Source organism: Lagopus muta, chromosome 9, assembly GCF_023343835.1.
Source record: "Lagopus muta isolate bLagMut1 chromosome 9, bLagMut1 primary, whole genome shotgun sequence".
NCBI lineage: Eukaryota > Metazoa > Chordata > Aves > Galliformes > Phasianidae > Lagopus > Lagopus muta.
In genome coordinates, this window is record NC_064441.1 from 17,947,431 (window position 1) to 17,963,331 (window position 15,901).

At 38.8% G+C, this 15,901-nt stretch overlaps 1 protein-coding gene and 1 long non-coding RNA gene across 5 annotated transcripts in view; one reads left to right on the plus strand and one right to left on the minus strand.

Annotated features, from left to right (window-relative positions):
• LOC125697337 (uncharacterized) overlaps positions 1 to 9,901 on the minus strand; it is a 32,801-nt gene extending 22,900 nt beyond the window's left edge. Inside the window, exons 1-2 of one of the 2 annotated variants that reach the window (XR_007378759.1) lie at positions 9,879 to 9,901; positions 5,742 to 5,809 (exon numbers count right to left, since the gene is read on the minus strand). This is a non-coding gene — a long non-coding RNA (uncharacterized LOC125697337). The remainder of the gene's footprint in view (positions 1 to 5,741; positions 5,810 to 9,878) is intronic. The other variant, XR_007378758.1, reaches the window with a different exon arrangement.
• Positions 9,902 to 10,573: 672 nt separating this feature from the next.
• The window catches only part of NMNAT3 (nicotinamide nucleotide adenylyltransferase 3), a 31,050-nt gene continuing 25,722 nt past the window's right edge, over positions 10,574 to 15,901 (plus strand). For 2 of the 3 annotated variants that reach the window (XM_048954389.1, XM_048954388.1), the window contains exon 1: positions 15,025 to 15,136. Coding sequence is in view for 1 of the 3 variants with exons in the window: in XM_048954387.1 (XP_048810344.1) it covers positions 10,641 to 10,644; positions 14,894 to 15,136 (247 nt within the window). In the remaining 2 variants the exon portion in view is untranslated. Of the gene's footprint in view, positions 10,645 to 14,893; positions 15,137 to 15,901 lie in introns of those variants that run through there. The other variant, XM_048954387.1, reaches the window with a different exon arrangement.

Below are 15,901 nucleotides of genomic sequence, written 5' to 3' on the forward strand. Positions count from 1 at the left end.
TTGGTATTGAGAGTAGGGACTTATAGTTGTCAAATGTGTATAAAGTCATTAGCAGAACAGTCAGTGACATTTATTCGCTGGAAGTATAAGCAGCTATTTGCCTGTAGAAACACACAATATCCAGTGAAGCACATTCATGGCTGTTGTGAAAGAAAGCCCTTTCACGATTGTAGATTTGGAGATAAATGAGGAAAGTATAACAAAAAAATACAGTACAAAATTGGTGGTGTCTTGGGAGCTTTCACTATTTTCAGACTTAAGTTGTCCTCTCATTTTAACATACTTTTCCAAACTGTTTGCATTGGAGATTCAATAAGAACAGTCAGTTATGCCACTTACACTGAAATGAACCGAATCTATGTGAAATGTAAATTCACAACAAACAAAAATGGGATCACTACATTTGTCCTGCTCATCTGGGCAACAACTGTTTCACCCAACTTTGTAATATTACACACTTCCACAGGCACACACTAGAAATGCACCAGCAAACAGCTCACAGGACTTCATTCTGGAGCACCAAACCACATCCACAGTGGGAAAGGCCCACGAGAACTAACAACACAACTTGCAGTGGGAAGATTAGTTGTGTACTTCCTTAGTTTGTGTTGAACTGGAGGCTTAATGCAATCTGCGGGAATCAACTCCTGACAAAGCAAATGCAGTTTTCAGAGCTGGATTTCTCATTAATTCAGTCTTCTTTCTGAAGCAACTTACCATTGTTCTGTTTGCCAGTGCATGAAATCTAGCTTTCCCTCACTTCATATTTTCTTCAAAGTTACAGGGTTTTTCTAATAATGGTATGGATTTTCTCTAAGTGGTGAAAATGTTTCATTTAAAATATTACTAGAGAGACTTCTACTCCAGATGCGTAAAAATCAAATGACACAGTGCTTTCTGTGCTAACTCCGTAACTGTATCTGAGGAGGAAATGATCACTCACTGTACCCTCTGTGTAAGTTGCACTGCTAGCAAAATTTCAGTGCTAACAAGGATTTTACTTCCTGTATAATTTTAACAAAGCCAACTACGCATTCCATTGCAGACTCTACAAAGGGGCATTCATGGCAGTATGATTTTTTGGTTGGTTTTCATTCGCTCTCACTTGCAGATGCACAAACTGAATTACATTTGTTTAGACAATTCATTCTGGTAGCTGATGTACATAATGCTAAGAGATACATCTGTACTAAGTGGATACTTACAAATTTCATCCTGCAAATGTTTGATAGCATTTCCTACTAATTTAGACAACTGCGTTAACATGTCAGAATTAATATTGAAAAGGCAGGTAAACTCTAAGTGCTGTACACTTCACAGCTTAGGGATGAACACCAAACAATATAGATCAAGATATTTTTGCCTATTCCTACTTCTGAACTGAATTAGATGACCAGATTCTTCTTTGTGCTACATACTTCACCTCTGTATCTGTTAGTCAAAAAACTATGTCAGTTCTTCCTTTGTCACACAGCCATGGTTTAAAATAGATACATTAGAAGCAAGAAGGAATCTAAGTCCATCCCCACACATCTTGTTCTATGAATGGAATTACAAATCACAACTACTCTAATAAATTCTGGCTGATCAGAAATATTTAGATTGTTAACTAAGTACTTCAGAGGGAAGTTTGGGTAAAAAAAGCACACATTTTAGTGTCACTCAGTCATTTCTTAGACAGCTGTAAGAATTCCACGGTACAAACATGCCCAAAACCCACTGCCCAGTATTGGCCTGAGACTCAAATCTGGATTTCTGCAGTCTCACAAATATTATATTTTAACTTCTTAAGTCACACAAACCCAAAAGTTTAGAATTTCCACAGATAACTTTGGGGTTTTCTACCTAAACAGTTGTATGAACCTGCAGCCGTTTTTTACATCTGAAACATGGACAGTATCCTTGCCTGATATGAATGTTAAGCTAATAAATGTTTTAAGGATCTGCAGCTCCCCTGTAAAATGTGCCAATGATTGATAGGAGAAAAAGTTACTTAGGTTTTTAAAGCACCTCATTTGAAAAACTCTTATTCTAACTTAAGGGCAAATTCCTTCCTTGAATAAAGCAGTACATTATTAACTACACTGAATTGCAGGTCTTGGTAAATCAAAAGCACCTTTCCTACTACTGCTTTGATTCAAATTATTCATGTTTAAAGGAAGTCAAATTAGTAGGAAATGTGAATCCAGTGCTATAAAGCAACTTCAGAGATAACGAGCACCTGCATTGTCACTACAGAAAGTTTTACAAGAGGAGCTGTTTACTGCCAAGCTCACTGTTCACTTACTATGTATGGGCTCACAAAACTCTGGAGAGGAATACATTAAACATCGTGTTCCCTGTAAGCTACCCCTCCTTATTACACCATTTTCTAGTGATATCATATCTGTGGATGGTTGAACTATTCCTGGATTATGATGCTTTATTCACCTCACTGCCATTCTTTGCCAACTGTGAGGAAATGGAGTTGCTTTAAATATAGCACCACTCAATTCACTGCATTTCAAAACTAAAACACATTAGAGCTTTGGGGCCTCTTTTCCCTCCTCTTTTTCACTGTTATTCTGTGATTCTCTTTTATTTTTGCAGTAAGTCTGCCCCCTTTGTAGTTATTTGGCTGTCTGAATTGCACACAAACAAAAATTAAAGTCTACAAACAAGTGGTTTTTACATTTTTGCTTAAGCAAGTAATATTTCCTCCAAAGTGATGCTGTTCCTTTCATGCATAATCACAGTTCTATTTTTAACTAGTCAATGTCATACACTACCTTCATGGTTCAGAAGGTATTTTACACAGAAATTCATCTTATTTCCACTAGGGTTTATAGAATCAGATTCCAAAGTACCAGCAGTGCTGCAGCCAGCACATACCTGGCCCTTTCACAGCCCAAGGAGCTCTAGCCTGGCTCCACATTCAGGATAAATACAGGGAAACTGAACAAAGGAAAGAACAAAGTTCCAAGTTTCAGCAGAACATAAGCGGTGCTATTGAAATCCATTACCACCTTCTCTATTCCTTAACACAGGTAGGATGAGAAAAAATTGAACAAAGCCTTCGGAACAATATCCTCCTTCTGAATGTTTTTTGGGTGTTCTTTTTTTTCTTTCCTTAATACAATAGATTATTCCCTGGAGCTTTGCTACATGGATAAAGGCATATTCTGAAGTTTACAGTAGCGACTACAAGAATAAGAGAAAAAAATCCCGTTTGTATAAAGGAGCCCTTCCTTCATACCAAGATAGTTTCATATTCCAGACAGTTTTTGCATGCTCTGATCACATCATTAATCACATAGGCTTCTCTTGGAAGAACAAAACAAAGTAAAAGTTCAAAAGCAGCAACGTTATGAATAGTAATAACAAGCAATTATACCTGCTGGGGTATCAAGAAGATACTCAAAAAGCAACATGAGAATTTTCTTGATCACTAAACAGAGGAGAAGGATGAATGAGCTTATCAGCAAAGGCCAGGCAGAGTGACAGCAGGAGCAAATGCCTGGGCTACAGGTGCTGGAAGTTCATTATTAATAAGGCAGGGTCCCACTTGAAGGCCTCAATTAAAGGATTCCCAGCAGTACAAGTGGTTAGTGACAAAGATTTCTTTGCAGAGCTTTGTTAGAATATCAATGCTTGGAAGGCTGGGATGTAATGACGCATTATAAGTTGAGGCTTAGGACTGGTAATTTTAGATACTCTCATTTGCTCAGTTCTTACCGGAGTCTTTTGTTAAAGCCTACTCAAAATGAGTTAACTTCAGGAAGTTATTACAGGATACTTTTAATCTGTTACTATGGGAGATACTATAGCATGAAGAAAAACAATGTTATTTGCTTATTATTGTAGCATGTTGTTTATTTATTGCATTAAAAGCTCACACATTGTTTGCTTGGAGATGCACTTAAACATCTTACACATAAACTGAGAAACCTTATCCCATCTCTTTTGTAAGTTTCCTTTTATTCTCACATCTCAAGTAACAGCTGCTTTTTGCACATAACCATGCAAGTCCTTGTGGTCTTGAACAACGACACCATGTAGTGACACTGAGCATCTTTAGGAGAGTATCAGTGAACTACAGATTGCAGAATGAACTCACTTCTACATTCAATTTCAAGAAGAAACATCTGAATTCCTCTATTTTCATAAATGCATATTAGCTTGCACTTGCAGTCTTATTAGCCAGCACATTCCTGATATCTTACAGTTCAGCAGTTTTACTTTGTTTCTGTTTGGATATACCAATTCATACATTCAAAACCTGCATCACAGATTTCCTATTTAAAAGGCACAAAATGTCAATAACCGAATGTTGCCTCACGTACTGCCCAAATCTCTTAGGAAAAGAAAATAACAGCAACCTGTTGAATCAAGTTAGAGAGATTTGCAATTCCTTTTGGAGCGTGCAAGTAAGTATAATCACACTGCAAAAATGTTAGTGAGAAGCGTTGTTGAAAAAAAAATCACAGATGAGAATTTTTTTTGAGCCATAAAAACACACAGTAATATCTCAAATCATAATACTCAATATTACATGTAAGGCAACTGAGGATAAATTTCTACTAAAACCCACTTGAAGCAATGGAGCCAGCCTGACACACTGCTCTGCTGATTTAAATGGTACCTTCCAGCAAATTGCAACAAACCTGAAACTTGCCTAACGTGAATAAAAAGTAAGCACTAGACCAGAGACCCAATGTATTAATCCTGATATATAATTGCAGTAAAATAACAGCCACAGCCTGAATAATGTTTGTAATTTATTCGAAATGCTTTTCCAACCATCAAATACACTTTTCTCCCCATAAATAAAATCTTTACCATAGGTTTAGGTTAAGGAATAACACTTGGAACTTCAAGCAGGTGACATTCATGAAATAGTTCTCTCATCATTCAGCAATTACTTAATTGCTTATTTATTTATTTTATTCAACCAAATTGCTACCATGGTAATTCTCAGGACACTTATGTTGCAACATCTACCTTCATGCCTGGTTCTCAAAATCATCATTTTTCCAAAGAATGTTCCATTCTTTGGAATTGGATGGATCATTTCTTGAGGGCAAAAAAAAAGTTGCTTACTGTTATATTTCTAAGTGTGTATGCATAGGACTTTGAAATTAGCTCATCAGGAGGTTGATGAAGCAAATGTTTCTCATCCATCATACAGCAAGAGCAGTAACTCATTCTAATCCTATGCTAGTATGATTTTGCTTGGATTTTTTAGTAATAATCTAGTTGTTCCATTCTGGTAGAAATCATACACCCCAGATATATTCTGAGTGTGTCTTGATAACCTCAGATTCCATTATGTGTTTAATAATTGACTACTCAATAGAGCATTGACATGTTTTTGTCTGGAAGCAATTCACCTTTGTCTGTGTATCAGCAGGAATGCACACTGAATTACAGATATGGTCTTGATGTTGTAAAGGCCATATGCTTTATTCAGCTCAGGTTTTTTAAACTGCATATTCATGACGAGCACCACTTGGAAATTAATATCCTAACTTGTGTAAGCTATTATATATATACAAAATGATTTATTAAAGCAGTGTCTCATTGAAAAGCACCTTGAACCCTTACCTGGAAAACAGCAGCTCCTGTAACAGGCCTGACCTCGAAAACAGAATTACATTTTGCCATATTTGCTGATACATCTGCTATGGCGTATTAACAAATAAGAACAGTGGTCATAGCACTTAAAAGATCAAGTTAAAAAAAAAGCAGAGAATTGCTCTTACTCATATTTCTCTCATATAAGAGAAAGCAGTAAGGAAGTCCCCACTGTTCCATACAGACTTGTCATCCCCTGCAAACAAACAAAAAAAAAAAAAAGATCTCTAACGAAGTGCTTGCACACAAATACAGGATTTTCTGACTCAAAAAGCAAACACCCTCCAACCCCTCTACTCTCTCTGACCAATGCCAATCAGGGCCCAGCAGCCTTGGTAGGTATCAGCACAAAGCTACTGATGAGGGTCACACAACCACCACTGAATTCAGACACAGTGCTAGCTGAGAAAGAAGAAAAACAGGTCTGAAGAAAACAACCTCTAAATTTCTCAACAATTAACATTTCATCTCAGGGAGAAAAAGCAGTAATTTTTTTCCACATTATTTAAATGACCTTTTAGCTAACCAAGCTGCCCTTTCCTCATTGAAGCTTTATTCCTACAGGTAAGTTGGTCTGCGGTACATCAGCCAAGACAGGATCTTTAAGAGCAATAAATTCACATTAAAAATACTCATGTCACTTTACCATGAGAAGTACACTAATGGTCACTTGGAGCCTTTGAATTTCCTCCAACTAATGACAATATCTAACGCTTTGAAAGTAAACTCCAAGAGTTACTGAGGGACAGTTTTTATACCATTCCTTGACAAATCTTAAAGTACTTCCTGTTGTACAGCAGTTCTATGCTGGTCTGCAAGATCAGTAGTGATATATTAACCAGTTATCCAGTTCTTGAAAACACTCTCTCCCTCCTCCCCCAGCACACTGATAATTACAGAATACGCTTTTATGTTACCGTTGTTAGAAACTATTCTCTGACAACTGCAAGCATCTCTTCACAAGCTTACTGTAATTCTTTCTGTCTTTCCAGCCATCCATCCCAATCCTAAGATTTTAGCCTCACAAGATGCTTAAAACTGTAGCAGACTTTCTTCCCTAACTTTGCAGTTATTTACCTTTCCTCAGAGGGTTTATAGAATGCTACAGACTACAAAGATGAAAGATTTTCTGAAAGATGAAAGGAAAGTCGTGAACATTTTTATCCATCAATCTGTACGTGTATCTCAAGAGGCATTGTACTAAAGCAGATCAAAGTTTGCCAAGGTCATTGCAGAAATCACTACCAAAGCTGCCCTCCAAAGCCCTCATGCAAGCACCAGACCACTATTACAAAAGTCTGATTCAAAAGAGCACACTACCACAATAACTCATACTCAGAAGTTCCAAGCGTACCCTCCTCCACACAACTGGGGCTACCTACATGTCCCATGTATTCAGTGGGATATATACCTTCACATCTGGCATTTAGACACCAACAAAGCTGCTGGGTTCTGATAATTGAGTGCCATTTCACCTATGCGTGGCCGCTAATTGGCAAAGAAATTCCTTTGCATAAATGGAAAGGATTTTAAGTCTTGTCATCTGCCAAAGTGTTGGGCCAGATACAGTAGTAGGACTGCTCTATCATCATTTATGCCTGAACACCACATAGAGAAAAGACTCAAGATATCTACATTCACTAATTTCTTATATAATGAAGATGCCTAACTTCCGTTTTCCTAATTATTACTGGTTTGACTGCATAGCAATCCAAGCGTTAAACTGCTCCATTTGTGATTGGTGTCTGTGATCATCCCTTGTGTTATTTATGAAGCCCTCAATAGGAAAAGAGGATTCAGCAGCAGTAAGTCAGAAGGCACAATTGGTATCTCTGTTCAAGTGTTTGTAATCTCTTCAATCACTTTTCTAGCTGTGATGTGACCCTGTTGTACTTGTTGTATTCGAACTTTCTCACATTTGAGAATATGTTTAAGTATTATTGATTCCAAGTGGTTTATTTTACTTCAGTTTACATAAAAGTATATTTCATGTTCTTCATCTACTTACATGATGCTACAGCTCTAAAGCGTTGTGCCCCTTCACACACACACTCACTGTTGCCTATCTGTGCATAATTGTAGTCCAGACAACAGAGACACAGAACATTAAGAATTAATTATGCAGTCTGATTTTATATTTCTTCTCCTTCAGGACAACTGCTAGGCATTCATAATACAGAAAGCTGTTTTTCTTCTGTTTGCAAATACCTCGGTTGCTACCACATTTAGAAAACATGTCTAGGGAAAATGCTTTTCATTTGAAGACTTCGGGAGACAATGCAGGCTCTGCATTAGTTAGAAAATACTAACAGCTCATTTTACCAAGGATGCTGGCTTCTAAGTGGATACTTCACCTTTTAAAGAGCTCATTACATTGTTGGCTATACACTCTACCATTACCCAGACTTTGTCTGTCATCAACAACAATGAAAGCAATAAGGCTTTTCTAAAGCTCTAGAGGCGTTTCACTGCTGATAGCTTCTAAGTAGAGAAAATAAAAGAGCAGCTTCTCATTCCTGAGGTATCTTTTATTTTTCTTAGTTCTCTCTTGGTTCTCTGTTAAATGTCTCACCCAGGACTAAAATGAAAATGCACTGGGAGAACATGGGAGAAAAGATTGCCTGATTTTCTTTAAAAATACATCTGTCTCAATGGCAAAGATGCACTGATCATAGATCTGTCTCTTCCTAAAATGCATACATTGTCCTTTCAATGTTAGCAGATCACAGACAGTTATTTGCAACTATAACAGAGACAGTTACACAAAATTTTATATCTCTCCTGAAAAAAAAAATCCTTACATGACAGTAACAATAAGAGAAAAGACTCTAGGTCTGCTTTTCACATAGCTTCCTATAAAATATTATTTGCTGTAAGGATTTATTTCATCAGTGATCTCTGCAGGAAGAAGAGAATTACTGATAAAGTCAGGCACTGCAGTCAGATTCTGAATTGCTTGTGTATGGACAAACCAATTAGTGACTAGCAATAAGTCATCAGGTGCAATTGAAAGGAATATGCAATCTGGCTTTCCCTTTCTCAAGAGGCACTTATCTTCATCTACTGCAGCTATAACTTGAAACTCCTCTGCAGTTGCCATCTGGCATGTAAGCGTGGATCTGGGCTTAAATGAGAAACAATAAAGATAAATGAGAGCCTTGATGCTTTGAGCTGCACAGTACTGCTTTTTTGAAGATTCTTTATATTAAATTACACTAAAATCAAGATTTTGAGCATTATATTTACACCTCATCATATCATTTTTAAGCTTATATAAAACAGTTTAATTAATCTTCCAGCCAACCCATTGAAATTTAGACTGAGGGCTGAGAGATATCCTTACCTGACAAAATGATAACATAAATCAATAAAGAGAACTACATTAAAAAGGGTAAACGTGACACTTAAATGTAAGTAAATCAATACATTTAATATTTTCTTTGAGGTACAATGCTAGCTGTTTTTAAAAGTATACAAATACAAACAAATTTAATCACACCTTTTAATTAAAACCATGTTGTGCAGCAGTGACTACTGGGACTATGAGAAGGATGGCAACATTAGCATCACAGGAAAGGTATCTGACTGACAGAAAAGCACTGAAGCTGAGCAACACCTGCATAACACTTTCTGCTGCTACTGAAACTCAGTGACTTTTAACAAGCATGAGTATGATCACTGTGTGCACAGAAAGGATGTTGTTGCAAGAACAGCGATATTGGTGTGTTTACTCCAAACACTAGAAGCACACTACTGACCAATTGAGATGTGCTTGCTTGCTTGAGTACAAGAACTCTGGTGTGCCACCAGAAGTTTGATAAACAGCAGACAAAGGCTTCCTCAATTTCTACAAATGCCAGAAAAACAGAAGAACAAAGAAAGGTTTCTTTGAGAAAAAAAAACTGTATCTATAGTTTGTTCTTAAAAAGCGACAGCAAGCTTATTCAACAAACACACAAGGCTATAACAGCAGAAACCAAGATCTAGATTACCCACATAGGTTGGAGTGAGGAAACAATAAGCCTATTGCTCAGATGAGTAACAGCAAAGACTTTCAAGGTTTTGAAGAAGTTCTTTACACTGTAGTGAAAAACTATAAAGTCCTCTCACTGAAATTGTAAAAAGAAATTGTGTAAGTGCAATGTGACAGAAAGAGCAGCAACACCAGGGCAGTAACAAAGTCCTAAGTTTCAGTAAGTAAGAAGTAAGCGCTTGCCCAAATGCAACAGCTACAGGCACAGAAACAAAACAAAAATGCCATTTACCATCAGAAGGCCTCAGATATGCAGAGATCTCCAACAAAATACTCTTACCTCTACTGCCAACCCTTAAATGAGGTCTGGGAAGGGCTGGATCCTGGCTCCACCCTTCCAATCACTCAGGTACACTGCATGCACCTGAGCTCTCCTGGCTTGGCCCTGCCTTCCACCAGGTGCTCAATCACTGCTTCAGGCCATGACTTCGCATTTCTCTACAGTACGATTTCCAATTTTATGAAAATGCAAGCTTTCTATTAATTTGTCTTGTTTTCTCTTTACCTTACTTATGTAAGTGATCAACAAGCACTATATAATCAAAACTTTATCTGAACAAATATGCCGCTGTGATATACTTCCACGTTTACTAATGATTCTTTTTAACTAGAAATAACTTAGTTTAAAATATTCTATTCATTAGAGGACTGTTTCTGTGCCTCACACAGAATCTTGGTGCTCAAAGCACTGTTCTTCCTCTCAGGTACACCAGTGTAAAGCTAGAATGGTTCTGTTCAGGATAAGAAAGCAAAGATGCAAGTTACTATCTGTACGGTAACTGTTGAATCATGGCCTGAATCACTAATTGAGCACCTGGGGAAAGGACTCCTCAGCCCTGCTAGCACAGGTGAAGGTAATTCAGCTGTATGACTGGAAGGGATGCAGCTTGGCTGCACCTCTCTTAGACCCATTTAAGGGCTGACTGCCTTTGGGGGGGGTTTCTGGAGAACTCTCCTTATGACGCTTTTCTTTAGAAGCTGAGAATCTTCTGATATGGGTGAGTAATCTTTTTGTTTTCCTTTTTAGTACCTTTCTATATGCTAGCTCTTCTGTCCTTGTATCTTTGTTGTAGTGTCTTTCCTTCTATATTGCTCTGTCTAATTGTAATTCTCTCACTGATGTGTATATTAATTAATGCTTATTTTGGTTTGCTGATGGTAAACAGCTCTAAACCTTAAGTGTATTTTCTTAGAACGTTGTTACTATTGGAGTTTCTGCTGTAGTGGGAAACTGACCTTGTCTGACTGTGGCTTTTATATCAGTTTCTTATCTCCTCTTCCTGCAGCCTCTCAGCACAGTAACATCTGCTAGGCCATAACATGCAGGGAGGCACCCAGTGCTAATGGCAAACTGCTTCACAATGAGAAATTCTTTGTTGGTTTGCCTATGTAGAGCATTACAGCCCCTTCCCTGTATGATAACTTTACTAGGCAAAAACATGTTAAAGTAAAAGTGTTTTTTGTTTCAGTCCATTCTGAGTTAACACCAACACATCAGCTGAATGAGAATGTGTTCCTTCTAATAGAAGCATTGCTTGCACTTTTGGTTTAGTAGATCTACTAGATACCAAATTTCTAGTGATTTAGAGACTTTATATAAAGAAAGGTCAGCATTTAGTAAGTATGATGCTCTGGTTTCCAATACAACAATTAAAAATATCCACAAATTACAGAGGAAAAATACAGTAGCAAACTAACATACATCAACAGATACTTCATATCCTGTGAGAATTTAAAGAAAGGTCCCCAATGCCTTTTTAAAATCCTCTGGAAAGAAACACTAAGTTTCTTGCACTGAAAAGCTCGTGCTAATTCTCTGCATAGATGTTACTTCCACATAATATTCTGCCATTTTTTGGGAGTGACTACACTGCCAAACATAATCCCATTGCTGAGATTCTATCAGCCAATAATACCCTTCTTCTGGGAAGACAATTTGTGATGATATCTGAAACATTATGCAAACACAATGCGCTATTTTAATTTTGCTGAAGTTTAAACTACAAGGAAGAAAAATGACCAAAAACAAAAGGTGAAACCACTGGCAAACCTAAAGTCCTACCAAGAAACAACTGATGTATAACAATTTTACTAACATAAGAGGATTAGAGAGAGAAGAGGAAAAAAGGCACAAACAATTGCAAACAACTAAAAATACACAATATTCTCTAATAGTAAAAAGAAATGACCCAAGCACAAATGTTCCATCTAGTTCACCTGAGCCCAAAAAAATGCTTTTATCATTGTGAAGCCTAAAACTTGAGAGAAATTTTTATTTCTCTGCCTTTCAGTGTTTTTATCTTTCAGATAAGGCTTTTGTGCAGCTAAGTCAAGTTTTATGACTGTTGTTTGAGCCCTTTTAAGTTGTATTTTTTCTTGGCTTTCAAATAAAGCACGGTGTGCTGCCCTGTTCTTTACCTCTGCTCATTTATCTTCTGCAGCTCCAGAGAACTATAGTACACTGGAGTCTGCTTTGCTTTGTTTCTGTACTGCATTTTAGCCTTCTGATTTCCACTGTCTGCCTCAGAAAAAATGGATTTACTAATGTTTGCCTTCAATTCTAATAGCAATCAAGTAACAGAATGATTCCACTTACAGCAAGTAAACATCATCTTGTCCACCCTATTTGTAGTATTCGATGTAATGTTCAAACTAGCTGTAACTGCAGCGTTTAAGTAATATAAAAATAAAAGTTAGAGTATTTACTTCATAGATTAAGCTGAGTGAATGATTGCCTTGTTGTCCGAGCCAAGACTTGAAGCTAATGCTTTCCAATACCATTATGGAGGGTAAAGGTTAATGAACATTTCTCTCATGTTTCTCTTCTCCATCTCTTCCCAACTGACTTTTTCCTGCACTGAAATACACATCAGTAAGGCTGAGATGCCAAGAACCAGCAGATTACGCTGACTTGCTTTGCTGCTCTTTTGGCAGGTTTTACAATTACAAGGCCTAATTCTACAGCCTTGATGCATGCGCATCTTATGTAAAGCCCTGGGAGCTTTCTGTCTCAAGAGCTGCAGCTAATGCCAAATTCTGGTAGAGAAGCTGATTCATAGCATCTGGAGCAACTTTGGCTTGGGATTTCATAATCACAATTTTACACCTAGATGTGAGCATTCCAGCTTCACAGTAATGGGATAGTAACAGGATGGTAGGGTTTCTTCAAACTCCCACAGGAGGCAGACCAGAATTGAAACCTGTGGGAACACACCAGTGTAATAAAGAGTAGGATCCATTATCTTTGAGTAACTGTCAGAACACAACATGATTTTGTAGTGGTAACTTTGTCTTAATTTAACTGCTGGAAAATAGGTCTTAATTAGTTCATATTCCATAACTGACTTGAAACTTTCTGTGGTTGTTTGTTGTTCCTTTGCAGGGCAGCATCCAAATGCTTCTGCTCTTGCACATCTTCCTGCCTGACACTCTTCTCTTTCCCATATAATCTCTTTCATATTCAGGCACTTCAGGAACTATTTGCAATTCATTTGATGACAGGAGGGTGCAGTAGAGAACACAATTAGGATCAGGCCTACTGGTGTCTATGCTTACCATTAGCAAATTATTCCAGATACAGCTCAGTTCAGGAAGCATTCTATTTATTAAACAGCTTCTAAAATTAGAAATGGGAAACTTATGTTCAAAGACAACAAAGAAATGTTTATTTTAACAACTATGACAGTCTGCATCAGAAATGGTGAAGCTCCTCAGCAAGCACAGTTAGCACTGCCATGAGAGCTGCTGCACTAACGGTGTTAACTTGGGTGCTTGCCCTCAGTTTTCAAGCTTAATATACAAGATTTAATCTTCAGATTGATTTTCTTTTTTCTTTTTTTTGTAAACGAAGCACAATGTTTCCCCTTATATATTTGGGGAATAAATAAGATTTCCTATAAAAGTAATTTAAAATATACAAAGAGGAGGTTTTAATTCTAGCTATTCTTGTTTAGAATAAGCTTTATATGTTCAGTAAGCCTGCTCAGCAGAAATAAATGATCAATTTTGCTCTGGGATGTCAGCTTTATGAAGTTTTTTTAACTAGCTTTTTTCTCCCTCAAAGGAAGTTGGGAGAATTAATGTTTCTATAATGTTGTAGATTTAGCATTAGGAAGAAAGGCCTGGAAACATCAGAATTTATATATGCTTTAAAGCAACAGACAAAACACTTTCTATACTTAACTACATTTTTTAAGCTTGTGCCTTGCCTGGGGAATCTAATTTATGTCTTCAGACTTCCAAAAGTGGTGCCTAAGAGTACATACTCTGCTTCCAGTCACAAGTTCCAAATGCTGAAACCACCCCCGAGGCAGCATTAGGCAAGGTCAGACACAGACCTGAAGGGCAGTTTCTGTCCTCAGTGCAGCAGTGAAGTGTTACCTTTAGCATGCATGTTTCAAAGAGCAAATATAAAATTCATTCCACAATCCCATACATTATTTTACTATGTATCAAGTAAGTATTTGTGCTTCCTGTTAATGTTGTGGTAATTAGAAGTTTTGGGGTAGATTACACAACTAGTGACATTCTGGCATCTTGAGACGCTTGATTTCTTATTGCTGATAAGCAGAAAAAGTAATATGACTTTAAACTCTCTGGACTTCCCACTGTGCAAGGATACTTGCAAAATACTTGATAGCTGGTGGGAGAGAAGGATGTGACATACAAAGCAATGCACAAAAACGAGAAAGTCAAAGTCTGTGCACCACCGACTCACCAAAAAATAAGGACAAGCTTTGCTCATCTTCCCCCACCAAAACAGGGATGCCATTCCTTCTTGGTAAGTGCTGCCTCTTCTAGGTGAACAAGATGCAGGATATGATAACACTTATTTTGCTAGTGCTAATATCATATACCAGCACTGCTGCAGCCAGCCAAATTGGTGGGTCAAAGCCAGGCCAAAGCCTGGTCTTGTGAATCACTGCTTGTTAATAATTGGAGATTTTAATATTTTCATCACCAATACACTTAAAGACTCTAGCACCACTGCAGATCTGTGCTATTAGAATCACAGAATGGCTTGTGTTGGAAGGGTCATTCAAGACCACCTCACTTCAACTGTTTGCTGTGGGCAGGGTTTCCATCCACCGGATAGGACCTGAGGCCCCATCCAACCTGACCTGATCTGCAGATGTGGCATCCACTCTGGGCAGCCTGTGCCAGTGCCAAACCATCTTCTCCTAACATCTAACCTAAATCTTCCTTATTTTAATTTAAAACCATCCCTCCTTGTTCTGTTGCTATCAGACGGTGTAAAAAGTCGATCTCCCTCCTGTTTACAAGCTCCCTTTAAGTCCTGGAGCCCCAGCGAAGCCACCGGAACGCACCGACGTTTCGGCTGCAACCCGACCTCGCCACCTCGCTGGTGCCAGCCGCGTCCCGCAGCACTCCGCTCCTCCTTACAAGCAGAAACGGCAGCGGGCTGCCAACCGCGGGACGCGGCGCCGCAGGGACCGCGGGAGCTTCAGCAACAGCGGCCGGCCGCGCGCGGTAAGGGCCGAGCCGCGGGCGCGGTGCGAACGGGGGGCGGCCGGGGCTGGGGAGCAGCGGCAACGCTGGGCGACTCCTGCGGGGCCAGGCAGGGGCCGGGAGCCCGGGGTGCGCCGCGCGGCGAGGGGGTTGGGAAACGGCCGCTCCTCCGTGCTGGAACCGGAGCGGCTCCGCCAGGACGGCGGGACGTGTTTGTTATGTGCTTGAGCGTGGAGCTGATCTGCTCGGCACTGGAAGTACGGCGCTGCTCCCGAAGAATACAGGAGCAATACGCATCCGTACATTTTACATAAGGATATTTAGAACGGTAATTAAAGCTGATAAATGAACTTTGGCTTTTTTTCCCAAACGCTTCATAGAGTGTCGGTGAGTTAAAGCAGACAAGGATGTCTGTGGTTACACAGGCGTATGTCAATCCCTAGCTTTCACTGTGTAACTGTTCTGTCTCCCCTCCTTCAGTCTCTGAGGCCATCTCCCCTCTCACGCAGCAGCTGGTGTTTGGATTTATAAATGATCCCTGGCGTTGCATTATTCAAAGACTTCAGCAGGCATCGGGCCATGGCATGGCTGTGTTTGTTTTCCTTAAGCTCTGTGCAATACAGTGTGCAATCAGTTCATCCCTGATCATTAGTAGCTGTGGTTTAGGACTGGTCAGGTCACACAGTTCTAACAGTAAACTAACTTCGTGGCTTTAAACTTAGAAAAATTGTAGAATTTAGCTTAGGTTCAGTTAGCTAATTAGCACTCAGATGGTCTAGAAGAATT